The 17737-nt window shown below is 40.4% G+C and overlaps 1 protein-coding gene across 1 annotated transcript; it reads left to right on the forward strand.

The window, feature by feature from the left end:
* Window positions 1-803: 803 nt before the first annotated feature.
* LOC116861463 (olfactory receptor 2V2) lies at window positions 804-1751 on the forward strand. The gene has a single exon (XM_032848083.1). It carries the CDS (start codon window positions 804-806, stop codon window positions 1749-1751), a length of 948 nt encoding a protein of 315 aa, XP_032703974.1.
* The last annotated feature ends 15986 nt before the right edge of the window (window positions 1752-17737 follow it).

A 17737-nucleotide genomic window follows, 5' to 3' on the forward strand; every position in this document is an offset into this window, starting at 1 on the left:
TTTATAAGGCTCTTTGAGGGGTGCCTGGGTGGCTCAGTGGGTTAAGGCTCTTTGATGTCTACTAAAGGTAAATTAGTAAGTAGATATTACCTGTTTATCAGTCAGCTTTTACTGAAGCCTAATCCTGGGATTATTTTTAAAGTTTCAGCACAATTGGAGACTTCATTGTTCTTAATAAGTTTGGGCACCAAACTGTTGCTTTTCCACATTGGCCCTGTGACTTTCCTGTCACCCCCAGTATAATTGACAATAATGCCATCTAATTGTAACTACTCCCTCTCATGTGAGGCACTAAAGATACTTCTTTAATTGATACTATAAATATATCAGAATGGCTAGCATGAAAACACTCTTAGAACATAAAGAAACATGGGTTAAAGAGCGACTCATGATTCAAACACTTCCTTTTCCATTACACATATAAATTGTCTGATGGGCTGAGAAGGTATAGCCCTGTTTAAGATAGTTTACCAAATCTGTGTGATATCATAAAAGACTCAATATCATATAATAAAGCCAAAACTTTGCTTGCAGAAAGGTCCTATATGATAATCTCTTCCTGGTAAGGATATACGCAAATAGATAATTGGTCCATTCTATAAGCTAGGATGACTCCTATTGCTGTTAGATGGGAATATAAAGGAGTATCTCTTCCATGTCTCAAATTTGATGTTGTTGAGGTCTCATGAGTTACAAACAAAACAACTGGCTGAAGATGTGGAATGCAGAGGTAATAAAGAAATGTCAGTCGATCCATTATTTTTTGTTCACAGTCATAGGTGACCAGAAACATCAACTAAGCCATGGAGATACGGTCGAATCAATCATCCACAGACGACTTCATCCTCTTGGGCATTTTTTCATGCAGTCCAACTGACCTTGTCCTCTTCTCTCTAGTTATGGTAGTCTTCACAGTGGCCCTCTGTGGGAACGTTCTCCTCCTCTTCCTCATCTACATAGATCCTCGACTTCATACACCCATGTACTTCTTCCTCAGTCAGCTCTCCCTCATGGACCTCATGTTGGTCTGTACCAATGTGCCAAAGATGGTGGTCAACTTCCTATCTGGCAGGAAGTCCATCTCTTTTGTGGGTTGTGGCATACAAATTGGCCTCTTTGTCTCTCTTGTGGGGTCCGAGGGGCTCTTGCTGGGACTCATGGCTTATGACCGCTATGTGGCCATTAGCCACCCACTTCACTATCCTGTCCTCATGAGTCAGAGGGTCTGCCTCCAGATTGTTGGGAGCTCCTGGGCCTTTGGGATAATAGATGGTGTGATCCAGATGGTGGTAGTAATGACCTTCCCCTACTGTGGCTTGAGGGAATTGAACCACTTCTTTTGTGAGATGCTATCCTTGTTGAAACTGGCCTGTATAGATACATCCATTTTTGAGAATGTTATATATGCTTGCTGTGTCTTCATGCTGTTTCTTCCCTTCTCCATCATCATTGCCTCCTATGCTCGTATCCTGAGGGCTGTGCTCTGCATGCACTCTGCTCAGGCTGGCAAAAAGGCCCTGGCCACCTGTTCTTCCCATCTGACAGCTGTCTCCCTCTTCTACGGGGCAGCCATGTTCATCTACCTGAGGCCTCGGTGCTACCGGGCCCCTAGCCATGACAAGGTGGTCTCTATCTTCTACACAGTCCTTACGCCTATGCTCAACCCCCTCATTTATAGCTTGAGAAACCGGGAGGTGATGCGGGCCCTGAGAAAGGGGTTGGACCATTGCAGGATTGGCAGTCAGCACTGAAGGACCAGGACATCCTGTGCCTGGCAATGCCATCCCCTGATTCTGCGACTTTGAGTAAATAATCTCTATGTGAGGCTCTGTTTCCTCACTGTTAATGATGATCGTAATACCTTCAGGCTTGGAGACATCTTTTTAAATCCTAAATCCTCTCTGTGTGTAGTGAAAAAACAGCTTTTTTTTTTTTACCCAATATTTTGTGAGCTAATTCATTTGTAAAATGCATTACATTGGAATGTAGGACTTTGTAAACCCAAGCACTGTGCAGAAGTAAGGCATTGGGATTATTGTCCCTTATTGTTTAAAACTAGAATTATTTCTAATATCAGAGAATGCCCTGAGTTTGACTTCCTTACCCTTATTGCAATTCTCTACCATTGAGTCAGAACTTACTATGTGCCAGGCAACATACAATATTCCATATGTGTATGTATAGATATCATTTCTCTGATTTATTAAAGGTCTCACACTAGTTTCTTAGGTGAAACTGGATGAAATCATCATCCAGATGATGAAAAATAAGCTTATAAAATTATCTTTAGAAAGTGCTCACCCTTCATGCTCTGTAAGGAGGAACTTTTTAAAAAAATATATATAAGTGGGGTTTTTTTGGTCTTTTAAGTTTTTATTTTTAACTCCAGTTAGTTAATATACAGTGTTATGTTCATTTCAGGTATACAATATAGTAACTCAACACTTCCATGTATCACCCGTGCTCATCATAAGTGCACTCTTTAATCCCCATCACCTACGTCACCTATCCCCCCAGTAACCATCGGTTTGTTCTCCATAGTTAAGAGTCTGTTGCTTGCTTTGTCTTTCTCTTTTTTTCCCTTTGCTTTTTGGTTTGATTCTTATATGATCCATATATGAGTGAAATCATATGGGATTTGTCATTCTCTGACTTATTTCACTTAGCATCATACTCCCTTTCTCTATCTGTGTCCTTTGCAAATGCAAGCTGTCATTCTTTTTATGGCTGAATAGTATTTCATTTACACATACCACATCTTTATCCATTCATCTATCTATGGATACTTGGGCTGCTTCCATAACTTGGCTGTTATAGAAAATGCTGCTATAAATATCAGGGTGTGTGCATCCCCTTGAATTAGTGTTTTTTTATTCTTCGGGTAAATAGTATTGTGATTGCTGGATCATAGGTTACTTCTGCTTTTAACTTTTTTTTAGGATTTTATCCATTTATTTGAGAGATAGAGACAGTGAGAGAGAGAGAACATGAGCAGGGAACAGAGCGAGAGGGAGAAGCAGAGTCCCCACTGAGCAGGGAGCCTGATGCAGGGCTCGATCTCAGGACCCTGGGATCATGACCTGAGCTGAAGGCAAACACTTAACCACCCAGGTGCCCTTATTTTTAATTTTCAAGGAACCTCTATACTGATTTCCAGAATAGCTACACTAGTTTGCGTTCCTATCGACAGTGTACAAATGCTGCTTTTTCTCCACATCCTCATCAATACCTGTTGTTCCTGTGCTGTTGATTTTAGCCTTTCTGACAGGTGCAAGGTGACATTCCATTGTAGTTTTGATTTGTATGTCCCTAGTGGTAAGTGGTGATGAATGTCTTTTCATGTGTTTGTTCATCTTCATGTCTTTGGAGAAATGTCTGTTCATGTCTCCTACCCATTTTTTAATTGGGTTGTTTGTGTGACCAGGAAATTTATACAGACTTCTTGAAGTCTTATATTCTTTAAAGAATAAAGTGCAAAGTCTTTAGGATTCTTGAGGGAAGAGGTAAATACCTTTATTGTCTGGCACCTAAGAAATACACAGGGAAGTGCTGTAAATATAATCCTCCAACAAAATTAGCCACTTTTTATTATTTCAGTTTCTGTAAGAGGAAAAAAATTCACTATACTGTTTTCCCTTGGGAAATTATATTTGGAACATAAACAGCAGAATTCGATCTGTATTTGAAGACATAGTTTTAAATATCTGTAGTTATTGGTGTTATTTGTATCCATCCATCTAAACTCTGTACCAGCTACAATAAAACTTTTTCTGGAAGAAAATATTCTTTGTTGCATTCAGAAAAAAGAAAGGACAGAATTGTGTTCTGGAAGTTGGACTAAACCACAAGAAATTATTTGCTTAGTTTTCAGCTTGGAGAGAATGGAGGGCAGTGGCACTAATAATAACTATAATTCTTAGGACCCACCATGTGGAGATGACTTTAGATTGTCTCTGCACTTTAATCTCATTACAAACATTTTGTGGTGAACATCATTATGTGCCTTTTACAGACAAGGACGCTGGGGCTCAGACCACTTAAGTCCCTTACCTTACCCTCACTCCCCAATTCTCTCCACCTCCCCCTGAGAAACAGTTTGTTTGTTGGAACAGCTGAGATGAGCAGAGAACTTTGCAGGAGCCTCGCTTCACTTGGAGTTTAATTGCCAGAGACTGGGGACAGAGATGTGACAGAGAAGGAGTCTCCAAGGATTTGTGAAAAATATAAGTATATTTCCTTAGTCACAGCAGAGGGGGAGAACAGTAGGTGCAGTGAGGAGTGTCAGGGAATAAAACCTCTCAGGTGGGCCCTGGACCTGGCTCAGTGAGGGTTTCTTTCCACAGGTGAGGTTCTGTTTCCTCATTAATCATGAGACCCCTCCCCCCATGGTCTAGCCCACTCCCTGTGCTCCCCTTATGAATGAGGGATAAACGTTCTCTCTGCACTATAATTTCTATTTCTGAAAGACTTTTTCTAACCCCTGGCATGAAGTGCTCTCTTCCAGGTTTTCCTGTGTTTCTTTATTGAGACCAAACAGATATCCCATTTTAACCAATCTTAGCATTTCTTCAAAACCTTTCTACAGCCTTTGTCGAAGGCATTGGGTATTTCCTGCCTGTAGATGAGGAGTGTCCCAAATACCTCAGACAATACCCTTTTTCACAGGATATGAGGAGAGTCTGGAGTTTTCATGACATAAGTCCCTTTCTCCTGAAAATTTCTCCTCTTTACCTTTCCTAGGTCCTTCCAGCTTCCATTTCAGCCCCATTTCCTTTAAGGAGATGGAGGTGCACTGGTTTCCCTGCACTGAGAGAGACCTTGTTGCAGACCCAACTGACTAATCAGAACAGCCATCCCTTGGTGATGAAGTCTGCTCTCCAAGGACTCTAGATTGGGACCTGTCCTCCTGACTCCCTAGCCCATCCTGGTGTTATTGATTAGAACGTTTTCATTAAAGGTCTTCCTTTCTGAATAATTCCACTTACCATCTCTGTCATCATATGCTTTAACATTTTTGTTCTTAATTAATGGTTTAAGACTTTTAAATGGAGGGAAGGATTGAATCATATATTTCTTTTTGTATGGGGCTGTCAAAGTTTCCTTTTTTCAGTTAAAAACATACTTCTCATTCAGTATCAAATAAACATGTGTCACAGATTTTATTCAACTTATTAATTAATGGATATCTCAGAGAGTAAAAGTAGTTCCAGGAGCAAAGTAACTGCAAGGCCATCAGAAAATTTATTTTTAAAAATTAAAGAATGATTTCTGGGAAGATGGTGGAGTAAAAGGACCTAAGTTTACCTTATCCCATGTGTACAACTAGATAAAATTCACATCAGTTTAAATAACCCAGAAAATAACCCAGATACTGGGAGAATTAGCTCCATAACTAATGTAAAGAAGAGGCCACATCAAAGAGGGTAGGCGGTAGAGACATGGGGAGCTAAATGGATCTACAGGATCATCCATGAGAGGGAGGAACCCATGAGTGTGCAGAAGGGAGAGAAACAGACTATTACACCAGGGAACCCATAGAGGAAAGACATTTGACCAGAGGGAAGCAGAGGGAAAAAATTTTGTGAGTTCTTACAACCAGTGATTTTAAAAAATCAATTAGCTCAGCTCTGGGAGAGTCAGGAGGCTGAGAGGAAACTGAATCCTACCCTTAAAGAAAAAGCACAACGAATACCTCATAGAAATAGAACATAGAAGCAGCAGTTTGGAAAACACTTGGGACACATGGAGGGATAGTTGTTTATGCATCTCAGACAATATTCTGGAGGGACAAAAATGGTTGGAAGACTCCTCTAAGAACAAAGGAATTGGCAGGCGTCATTTTCATCCCCCCTCACCCAGCATAAACACATGGGAACCAGCACAGTGCCAACTCTCACTAACACTCTAACTTGCTAACACTGCCACATCCCCTGCCTGTGCTTTGGCAGATATACCTGCTCCAGCCAGGCCTGTCTCATTCCTGGTGCTGCAACCCCTCCCCCCAGAGGACCAGCACACAAACCTTGGAAAACACAGACATCTTACCCCCTCCAATGCACTCTTGGCAGTGTTCTAGTAGGCCTGACAAGTGCTAACACCACTCCAAAGAGATTCGTGTCCCAGGGAGAGGAAAAGATATCCACATACAGCAGTTGGACAGAGGTCCCAGCAATGGCCCCACCCACCAAGGAAAGCTTCTCAAGAGACAATACACAGAAAGCCCCTTGCAGTTTGGTGTAACTGTATCTCACAAACACCTAGTCTGACCCAGCTCAAGCTCAAGACAGCCCCAGACTGGCCAACTAATATCACAGAGACCACACAGTCCACAAGAGGCAAAGAGCCACTACAGATGACTGGACTGAAGGAAAAAGTGACTCAGCCACAACAACAGGGTACATGCAACACACATAGGACATAACCCTGAAATGCCAGGTTCAAGTGAACAAGGGATGTTGCACTGCAGGGCACAAGACTTCATCCTCACAAAGCCAGTACTTCCAAAAACAGAAGTAATCAACTTTCCTAACCCATGGAAACAGACACAGAGATTTAGGCAAAATGAAGAGATAGAGGAATATGTCCCAGATAAAAGAACAGCACAAAATCACAGCAAGAGTCCTAAAGTGAAATGGAGATAAGCGGCATGTCTGATAGAAAATTTGAAGTGTGGGGGGGGGCACTTGGGAAGATGGCAGAGTAGGAAAACTCTGTGCTCACCATATCCCATGTTTTTTTCAACTACATATCATCACATCCAAGTCAATAAACTAGACAGCAATCCGAAGACTGGTAGAACAAACTTCACAGCTAGATAGAAATGAAGCTGCATCTGAAAGGTTGGAAAGGTCAGAAAGTTGGATGGAGGCTGCCCACATGAGGGAGGGAACCGCACTCACAGAGAAGGGAGAGAAACAGGCCTTCCCATCAGGGAGCTCACACAGGGAAGACTAACCCCAAACTGTTTAGTTTTAAAAACCAGAGGTGGGGGGCGCCTGGGTGGCTCAGTGGGTTAAAGCCTCTGCCTTCGGCTCAGGTCATGATCCCAGGGTCCTGGGATCGAGCCCCACATCGGGTTCTCTGCTCGGCAGGGAGCCTGCTTCCTCCTCTCTCTCTCTCTGCCTGCCTCTCTGCCTACTTGTGATCTCTATCTATCAAATAAAATAAATAAAATCTTTAAAAAAAAACAGAGGTGGAATGCCTCAGTAGGTTAAGGTGTCTGCCTTTGGCTCAGGTCATGATCACAGGGTCCTGGGATGGAGACCAGCATTAGGCTCCTAGCTCAGTGGGAGGCCTGCTTCTTCCTCTTCCTGCCCCTCCCCCTTGCCTGTGAGCTCTCTTGTTATGCCCGAGTTTTCGCGTCTGAAAGACCACCAAAGAGCCAACACCGATGTAATCACACGAGGGTTAATTTGACAAGCTTAAGCTTGGGCCCAAGTATACCCAACACAGCAGAGTAGGAACTTGTACCCCGAACCAGATTACAGTCAGAGTTTTTAAAGGCAGAGTAGGGATGGACTTGGCTATAGGTGAGGACAAAGGGGATTAGGGATGATGTAAGTCTCTAAGGAATTTTTGGAAGCAAGGTCTCCAGGACCTTGAGGGGCTAGCTATTGTTGGGAGAAAGGTTATTCATTACCAGTAATAAAACCTTCTGTGAGACCCTTTAGATGTATATCAGTGGGCCATACCTTGAGAATGATTGCTGACACTATTTTGGAGGTTTAGAGATAAAGTTTCCTGAAGTAGACTTACAGGATCCTGGTTGGACCTGGAGTAGGGGGTCAGTCAGGCTAGGATTGATTGTCCTTAGCAAAACCTCAAGGTGAGGGCAGTTGAGTCCCAGGGGAGAGCCACTCTGTCAGTTTCAAGCGCTTGTCAGTAGGTAAGGAGTTTTAATGATTTTCTTCTGCCCCTGTGTCCCACTTCACTCTGTCTGTCTGTCTCTCTGTCTCTCTGACAAATAAAAACAAAACAAAACAAAACAAAACAAAACAACAGAGGGATGAATTCTGTTAGTTTGTAAAACCAGTGAGTCTTGGAACCTGGTGCTTTAGAGGTGAGCTGACTCAGCACTGAGTGAAGAGGGGGACAGTGAGTGATAGCTGGGTCACTGTCCTTAAAGAGACAGCAGACTTTGTGGAGAAGCAACATAAAAACAGCAGTTTACACAACTTAGGTAGGCAAACAGAAAGCAGATCTGTTCATACTCATTTTGAAGTATGTTAATGGACTTCTCTGAAAATGAAGGAGCTGACAGGTGCCATTTTCCTTCTCCATTCCCCAGCATAAACACAGAGACACCTGTGGGAGGAGGGGCTGCACAGACACCTGCTACCTAACCCCCTATAAGTGCACCAGGCCCATGAGTTCTCCTGAGGACTCACCCACTTGAAGCCTGCTAACCTCAGCACTGGGCTCAGAGCAAATTTTATTAAAGCCATGCAGGTACCCCACCCTGCCTCGCAGTGCACAGCTGTCACCAGAAACCTCACATCTGACATAACACACCCAACTGTGTGCCTCCAGCCATCATCAAGTCTCACGCAGCTGCACACCCCCAGACACCTTCACACTCCAGCCCAGTCAGGTGCTCACAGGTGCCCTTGTGAGCCATGCCAAATCCCATACCCCAGCTACCCCAGCTAACAATCCCCAGGTGCTACAGTGCTTCAGTGGCCCTGCAAAAATTTTGCTTAGACTGCCACCCTGCTCCGAAGTTCCTCTGCAAGCACACCCCTTTGAGCTGGCCTGTCTGGGTCTAACACAACAGAGACCAACCACAGCCCACAGCAGGCAGAAATTCAGTGCCAACAACTGCATTGGGAGGAAAATTGACTCAGACACAAAAGCAGGGCATAAGCAACATACATATGATACTCTTCTGAAGTGCCAGGTTCAGATGAACAGGGGACACTAAACTCCAGAACACTCCAGGATCTCTTCTTCATAAAGCTACTATTTTCAAGAGCAAAGGACATGGCTGGCTTTCTCAACACAAAGAAAGAGAAAAAGAGAGGCAGACAAAATGAGGAGACAAATGATGGAACATGAAAAGGCCACAGCCAGAGATCGAAGAAAAATAGATATAAGTAATGTGCCTGATAGGGAATTTAAAGCAATAGTCATAAGAATACTTACTGGACTTCAGAAGAGTGGAAGACACAATTAACACCCTTAATACAGAGATAAGGAAGAACAGCACAGATAAAATGAACAATAAATGAAATGAGAAACATACTTGATGGAATGAATAGCAGGATAGAAGAAGCAGAAGAATGAATTAGTAAAATGAATGAATTGTGACCTTGGATAATAATGGGAAGTCATCAAATTGAACAAAAGAGAGAGAAAAGAATTACGCAAAACAAGAATAGACTTAGGGAACTCAGTGACTCCATCAAACATAATGCCATTTATTTTATGAAGTCCCAGAAGAAGAGAGAGAAAAGGCCGGGGGTTGGGGGGAGGGGTGGGTAGGAAATTTATGTGAAGAAATTATAGCTGAACCTAATCTGGGGAAGGAAAAAGATGTCCAAATCAGGAAGACACAGAGAATGCCCAACAAAATAAACAAAAGCAGACCAAAACCAAGGCATATTGTAATTAATATTGCAAAATATAGTGATAGAGAAAAAAATGTTAAAGAAGTCAGTGACTTAAAAAGGAAAACACACAGGCTAGCAGGAGATTTTTCAATGAAAACTTTGCAAGCCAAAATGGAGTGGCATGATATATTCAAAGTGCTGAATGGGAAAAACCTGTAGCCAAAAATACTCCGTCCAGCAAAGCTGTCAGTCAGAACGAATGAGAGATAAAGAGTTTTCCAGACGAACAAAAACTAAAGGATTTCATGACTCATAAACTAGCCAAGCAAGAAATATTAAAAGAGACTCTTTGAAGTGAAATAACATGTTAATAAATAATGAATGAGTCAACCAGTAGATCAAAGAAGAAATTAAAAAATACATGGGGGGACCCCCGTTGACTCCATTGGTTAAGCCCCTAACTCTATTTCAACTCAGGTCATGATCTCGGGGTTGTGATATTAAGCCCTGCATGGGGCTCCATGCTCAGCAGGGAGTCTGCTTGAGATTCTGTCTCTCCCTCTCCCTCTGTCCCTCCCCCTGCTCATGCTTTCAATAAATGAATACATACATACAAACATACATAATAAATAAAATCTCTTTTAAAAACATGGAAACAAATAAAAATGAAAATACAATGGTCCAAGTGGAACAGAGTAGAGAGCCCAGATATGAACCTGCAACTCCACAGTCAAATAATCTTCAACAAAGCAGGAAAAAATATCCAGTGGAAAAAAGACAGTCTCTTAAATAAATAGTGCTGGGAAAATTGGGCAGCTATGTATAGAAGAATGAAAGTTGACCAAACTCTTACACCATACACAAAGATAAACTTGAAATGGATGAAAGACCTCAATGTGAGGCAGGAATCTATCAAAATCCTAGAGGAGAACATAGGCAGCAACCTCTTCGACATTGGCCACAGCAAATACTTTCAAAACATGTCTCCAAAGGCAAAGGAAACAAAAGTGAAAATGAAGTTTTGAGACTTCATCAAGATCGAAAGCTTCTGAACAGCAAATGAAATAGTAAACAAAACAAAGAGGCAATCCACAGAATGGGAGAAGATATTCTCAAATGACGCTAGAGACAAAGGGCTGATATCCAAGATCTATAAAGAACTTCTCAAACTCAACACCCAAAAAAACAGATAATCAAGTCAAAAAATGGGCAGAAGACATGAACAGACACTTCTCCAATGAAGACATGCAAATGGTTAACAGACCCATGAAAAATTGTTCATCATCATTGCCATCAGGGAGATTCAAATCAAAACCACATTGAGATACTACCTTACACCAGTTAGAATGGCCAAAATTAACAAGACAGTAAACAGCAAGTGTTGGAGAGGATGTGGAGGAAAGGAAACCCTCTTACACTGTCGGTGGGAATGCAAGTTGGTGCAGCCACTTTGGAAAACAGTGTGGAGATTCCTTAAGAAATTAAAAATAGAGCTACCCTATGACCTGGCAATTGCATTATTGGGTATTTACCCCAAAAATACAGATGTGGTGAAAAGAAGGGCCATCTGTACCCCAATGTTTATAGCAGCAATGGCCACAATCACCAAACTGTGGAAAGAGCCAAGAAGCCTTTCAATAGATGAACAGATAAAGAAGAAATGGTCTATATAAACAATGGAATATTATGCCTCCATTAGAAAGGATGAATACCCAACTTTTGTATCAGCATGGATGGGACTGGAGAAGATTATGCTAAATGAAATAAGTCAAACGGAGAGAGTTAATTATCATATGGTTTCACTTACTTGTGGAGCATAAGGAATAACATTAGGAGAAGGAGATGAAAAGTGAATTGGGGAAAATCGGAGGGGGAGATGAACCATGAGAGACTGTGGACTCTGAGAAACAAACTGAGTGTTTTAGAGGGGAGGGGGTAGGGGGATGGGTGAGTCTAGTGGTGGATATTAAGGAGGGCATGTATTGCACGGAGCATTGGGTGTGGTACATAAATTATGAATCTGGGAACAGTGAAAAAATAAAATTTAATTTTAAAAAAAGAAAATACAATGGTCCATGTCCTTTGAGATGCAGCAAAAGTGGTCATAACAGAGAATTATATAGCAATACAGGCCTATTTCAAAAAGCAAGAAGACTCTCAAATAAAAATCTAACCTTAAACCTAAAGGAGCTAAGAAAAGAACAACAAAGCCTAAAACCAACAGAAGGACTGAAATAATAAAGATTACAACAGAAATAAATGATACAAAACAAAACAAAAAAATAGAATGGATCAATGAGGGCACCTGGGTGGCTCAGTGGGTTAAAGCCTCTGCTTTTGGCTCAGGTCATGGTCCCAGGGTCCTGGAATCAAGCCCCATGTTGGGCTCTCTGCTCAGCAGGGAGCCTGCTTCCTTCTCTCTCTGCCTGCCTCTCAGCCTATTTGTGATCTCTGTCTGTCAAATAAATAAATAAAATCTTAAAAAAAAAAAAGAATGGATCAATGAAACCAGAAGCTGGATATTTGAAAAAATTAATAAAATTTATAAACCTCTAGCCAGGCTTATCAGAAAGAAAAGAGAAAGGAATCAAATAAGTAAAATCACGAATGAAAGAAGAGAAATAACATCCATTACCACAGAAATGTAAACAATTAGAAGATTATGAAAAACTATATGCCAACAAATTGGACAACCTGAAAGAAATTGATAAATTCCTGAAACATATAAACTAACACCACTGAAACACAAAGAAATAGAAAATTTGAACAAAGAACCAGCAAAGAAATTGAATCAGTAATCAAAAATCTCCCAACAAACAAAAGCCAGATGGCTTCCCAAGGGAATTCTACTAAACATTTAAAAAAGAGTTAATACCTATTCTTCTGAAGCTGTTTCAAAAAATAGAAGTGGAAGGAAAACTTCCATACTCATTGTATGAGGCCAGCATTACCCTGATACCAAAACCATTTATAAACACCACTACACAAGAGAACTAGAGGCCAATATCCCTAATGAATATTGATGCAAAAATTCTCAACAAAATGCCAGCACACCAAGTCCAACATACATTAAAACAATCATTCATATGTGGTATATAAGAAACAGCACAGAGGATCACAGGGGAAGGGAGGGGAAACTAAATGGGAAGTCATCACTGAGAGAGAAAAACCAAGACTGTAGGAAACAAACTGAAGGTTACTGGAAGGGAAGTGGGTGGGGGGATGGGGTAATTGGGTGATGGGCATTAAAGAGGGCATGTGATGTGATGAGCACAGGGTGTTATATGCAATTGATGAATTCTTGAACTCTGCATCTGAAACTAATGATGTACTATATGTCAGTTAATTGAACTTACATTTAAAAAATAAAAAAATAAAAATCATTTAAGAAAATAAAATGGATTTATTCATGGGCTGCAAGGACAGTTCAATATTTCCAAATCAATCAACACCACATTAATAAAAGAATGTATAAGAAACATGCTATGTGGGATACCTGGGTGGCACAGCCGGTTAGGGGTTGGCCTCAGCTCAGGTCATGATCCCGAGGTCCTGGAACCTAGCCCTGCATTGGGCTCCCTGTTCAGCAGGAAGTCTCTCCATCTACTCCACCCTTCCACCCCACTCATGCTTTCTCTCTCACTCACTCTCTTTCTCTCAAATAAATAAAATCTTAAAAAAAAAAAGAAAGAAACATGTGATCTTTTTAAGAGTTGCAGAAAAAGCATTTGAAAAAGTGCAAGATCCATTCATTTTTAAAAACCCTCAACAAAGTAGGCTTAGGGAACATATATCAACATCATAAAAGCCATATATGAAAAGACCACAGCTAATATCATCCTTAATGGGGAAAAATTGACAGATTTTCCTCTATGGTCAGGAACAAGACAGGAATGTCAACTCTCACCATTGTTATTTAACATAGTACTGGAAGTCTACTGACACAACAATCAGACAACACAAAGAAATAAAAAGCATCCAGAGCAGCAAGGAAGAAGTCAAATTTTCACTATTTGCAGACAATGTGATACTCTGTATAGAAAACCCAAAAGAATCCACCAAAAATTGCCAGAACTGATAAATTCAGTAAAGTCACAGGATACAAAATCAACATACAGAAATCTGTTGCTTTTTTATAAACCAATAAAGAAACAGCAGAAAGAGAATTCAAGGAACCAATCCCATTCACACTTGCAGCAAAAAACACGAAATACCTAGGAATAAACTTAACCAAAGAGGTGAAAGACCTTCCCTCTGAAAACTATAAAACTCTGATTAAAGAAATTGAAGATGACACAAAGAAATGGAAAAACATTACTTGTATATGGATTGGAAGAATGAATATATTTTGTCTATATTACCCCAAGCAATTTACATATTTAAGACAATCCCTATCAAACTCTCAATAGAGTTTTTCAAAGAGCTAGAAAAACAATCTTAAAATATGTATGGAATCACAAAAGACCCTAAATAGCCAAAACAATCTTGAAAAAGAAAAGCAAAGCTGAAAGCATCACAATTCCAGACTTCAAGTTATACTACAAAGCTGTAGTGTTCAAGACAGAATGATACTGTCATAAAAACAGAAACATAGATCAATGGAGCAGACTAGAAAACCCAAAAATTAGCCCACAACTGTGTGGTCAACTAATCTTTCTCAAAACAATATCCAATGGAAAAGAGGCAGTCTCTTGAACAAATGGTGTTGGGAAAACTGGACAGCAACATGCAAAAGAATGAAACTGGGCCACTTTCTTACACCATATACAAAAATAAATTCAAAATGGATTAAAGGCTAATGTGAGACAGGAATCCATCAAAATCCTAGAGGAAAACACAGGCAGTTACCTTTTGACATTGGCCATAGCAAGTTCTTACTCTAGATATGTCTCCTGAACCAAGGGAAACAAAAGCAAAATGAAACTATTGGGATTTCATCAAGATAAACTCTTCTGCATAGTGAAGGGAACAATCAACAAAACTAAAAGGCAAACTACAGAATGGTAGAAGATACTTGCAAATGACCTATATGATAAGGGGCTAGTATCCAAAATCCAGAAAGAACTTATCAAACTCAACACCAAAAAAAGCCCAAATAATCCATTTAAGAAATGGGCAAAAGACACAAAGAGACGTTTTTCCAAAGAAGACATACAGATGGCAACAGATACAGGAAAAGATGTTCAACATCACTCATCATTAGGGAAATACAAAACAAAACTACACTGAAATATCACCTCACATCTGTCAGAATGACTAAAATCAACAACACAGGAAACAGCAGATTTTGGCAAGGATGTGGAGAAGGAGGAACACTTTTACAATGTTGGCAGAAATGCAAACTGGTATAGTCACTCTGGAAAAGTGTATGGAGGTTCCTCAAAAAGTTAAAAGTAGAACTACCCTATGATCTACCAATTGTACTACTAGGTATTCACCTAGAGAATACAAAAATACTAACTCAAAATGACACATGCACACCAATGTTTATAGCAGCAGTATCTACAACAGCTGTATTATGGAAACAGCCCAGTTTTTATTGACTGATGAATAAATAAAGATATGGTCAAATGTATATACAATTGAATATTACCAGTCATAAAAGAATAAAGTCTTGGGGCACCTGGATGGCTCAGTCATTAAGCGTCTGCTTTCAGCTCAGGTCATGATCCCGGGGTCCTGGGATCAAGCCCAGCATCAGGCTGCCTGCTCAGCAGGGCACCTGCTTCTCCCTCTCCCACTCCCTCTGCTTGTGTTCCCAGTCTCTCTCTCTCTCTCTCTCTCTCTCTCAAATAAATAAATAAAATCTTTAAAAAGAAGGATAAAGTCTTGTCATTTGCAATGACATGGCCGGAGCTAGAGAGTATTATGCTAAGCAAAACAAGTCAGTAAGAGAAAGACAAATATGTGATTTTACTCATATGTGGAATTTAAGAAAAAAGAGTGGAAAACCAAGATACAGACTCTACTATAGAGAACTAACTGGTGGGAGATGGTGGGGGAATGAGTTACATTGGTGTCAGGGACTAAGGAGCACACCTACTCACCACAACAGGTGATATATATTATGGGAGACTTTTCCAAGATGGTGGAGGAGTGGGAGACCTTAGTTTTGCCTGGTCCCAGGAATTTAACTAAATAGCTATCAAATCATTCTGAAACCTGTGAATTCAACCAGAGATCTAAGAAAAGAATTGCTGCAATTCTACAAATAGAAAAGCAACCACTTCCTGTAAGGTAGAAGGTGCAGAGAAGTGAATCCAAGGCAATACATCAAAAGATAAACCACAGGGGAAGGGAGCTTCCATCAGCCAGCTACCAGAAAATGATATAGCAGCAGAGTACAAAATGTGGAACTTTTAGAAGTCTGCTCTGATGAGGGACATCCCTGCCTGAAGGGCACTCAGGTGGTGAAGTGGGGCAGAATCCTAGGTAGGACAGTGTGGCCTCGAGATCCCCAGGGTCAAAGAAAGAATAGGGGTACTTGAGTGCAACAGAGTTCCCAGGCTTTGCAGCAAGAAAGCCAGCTGCAATCAGAGAGCCCATGAGTGGGCTTTCAGCTTGGTGTTGCCATAAACCACAAACCATGGCACAGTTAGGTGACTGCTCTCCAAGCAGGGGTCCAGAAAGTGGTGGAACTATAGTGAGACCTCCCCAACCCCTCCCCGAAGGAGTGGCAGGGATGCTCACCACAGGAGTCTGCAGGGTTGAGAGACTCAAACCATGGTCATGCTCCTGAGATTTAAAAAAAAAAAAAAAAAAGCTCCCTCACAGGCTGTGTGAGCATGGAGTGTGGATGGGATCCAGGGAGACAGGTGTGATTGACTGCTTTTCATTAAGGGCTCACTGAGGAGTGTGGGATATGAGATTTCAACTCCAAGTCTGGAGACTGGGAAGCCACCATTTTTGTTCCTATTCTCTAAAGTGGCTCAGAGAGCCTTCAAGGAAAAAAATCCACATAGAGCAATATGGAGCTATTTACCTAGTCTGCCTCCCTGGCAAGGACAATGCAGTTCCACCCAGGACATAGACACCTGACAATCTGCTACAGGCCCTTCCCCCAGAAGATTGGCTGGAATATCCAGCTAAGACCAAGTTTGCCAATCACACAGAACTGCAAAACTCCAGTGCTAGGAGAAAATAGTATATAGAATTCATTTTTTTTCCTCATGATTCTTTAGTCTAAATTTTAATTTTTTTCTCTTTCCTTTTTCTTATTTTATCAATGCTTTTTTAAATCTTTTTAATTTCAATTTTCATAGTTACAGTCTATCCTTTCATTGTATTTAATATTTTATATGGATATGTTTTTCTTTCTTTACTATTTTGGGATGTAGCTTTTTCTAACAAGAAGGCCTAAATACACCTAGAATATAATGTATTGCTCTGTTCTGTTCATCAGTCTGATTATATTCCCTTTTTTTTGTTTTTTTTTTTTTCAGTTTTGGGTCTCTTCCAATTTGTTTAGTGTGTATTTCTATGGGGTCATTATTGCCATTTTAGTATTTTGTTCTCTCATTCATTATTTCCTTTCTGGACAGAATGACAAGATGGAAAAACTCACCTCAAAAAAGAGAACAAGAGGCAATACTGACTGCCAGAGACCTAATCAGCATGGATATAAGTAAGATCAAAATAATAATTATAAAGTTCAAAATAATATTTTTGGGCAAGAGCCCAAAAGTAACATAGACTAGAAAGGAACAGAGACAATACACAGAAACAGTGACTTTAGGTATAAATTCATATCTTTCAATAGTTATTCTGAGTGTAAATGGGCTAAAGTCCCAATCAAAAGACACAGGTATCAGATAATAAAGCATTGATATGATGTCTTCAAGAGACTCACTTTAGATCCAAAGACATCTCAAGTTTGATTGAAAGTGAGGAGGTGGACAACAATTTATCATGCTAATGGACATAAAATGAAAGCTGGGTAGCAATTCTCATTATCAGACAAATTAGATTTAAACCAAAAACTGTAATAAGAGATGAGGAAGGACACTATATCATAATTAAAGGGCTTATCCAACTAGATCTAACAATTGTAAATATTTGTGCTCCTAACATGGGAGTAGCCAATTTTATAAACAAGTTAATAATAAAATTAAATAAACACATTGATAACAATACAATAATATTAAGGGACTTTAATACCCCATTCACAGCAAAGGTGAGATCATCTAAGC

This window comes from Lontra canadensis, unplaced genomic scaffold (genome assembly GCF_010015895.1).
Source record: "Lontra canadensis isolate GAN:19392208 unplaced genomic scaffold, GSC_riverotter_1.0 scaffold199, whole genome shotgun sequence".
In the NCBI taxonomy this organism is placed as follows: domain Eukaryota; kingdom Metazoa; phylum Chordata; class Mammalia; order Carnivora; family Mustelidae; genus Lontra; species Lontra canadensis.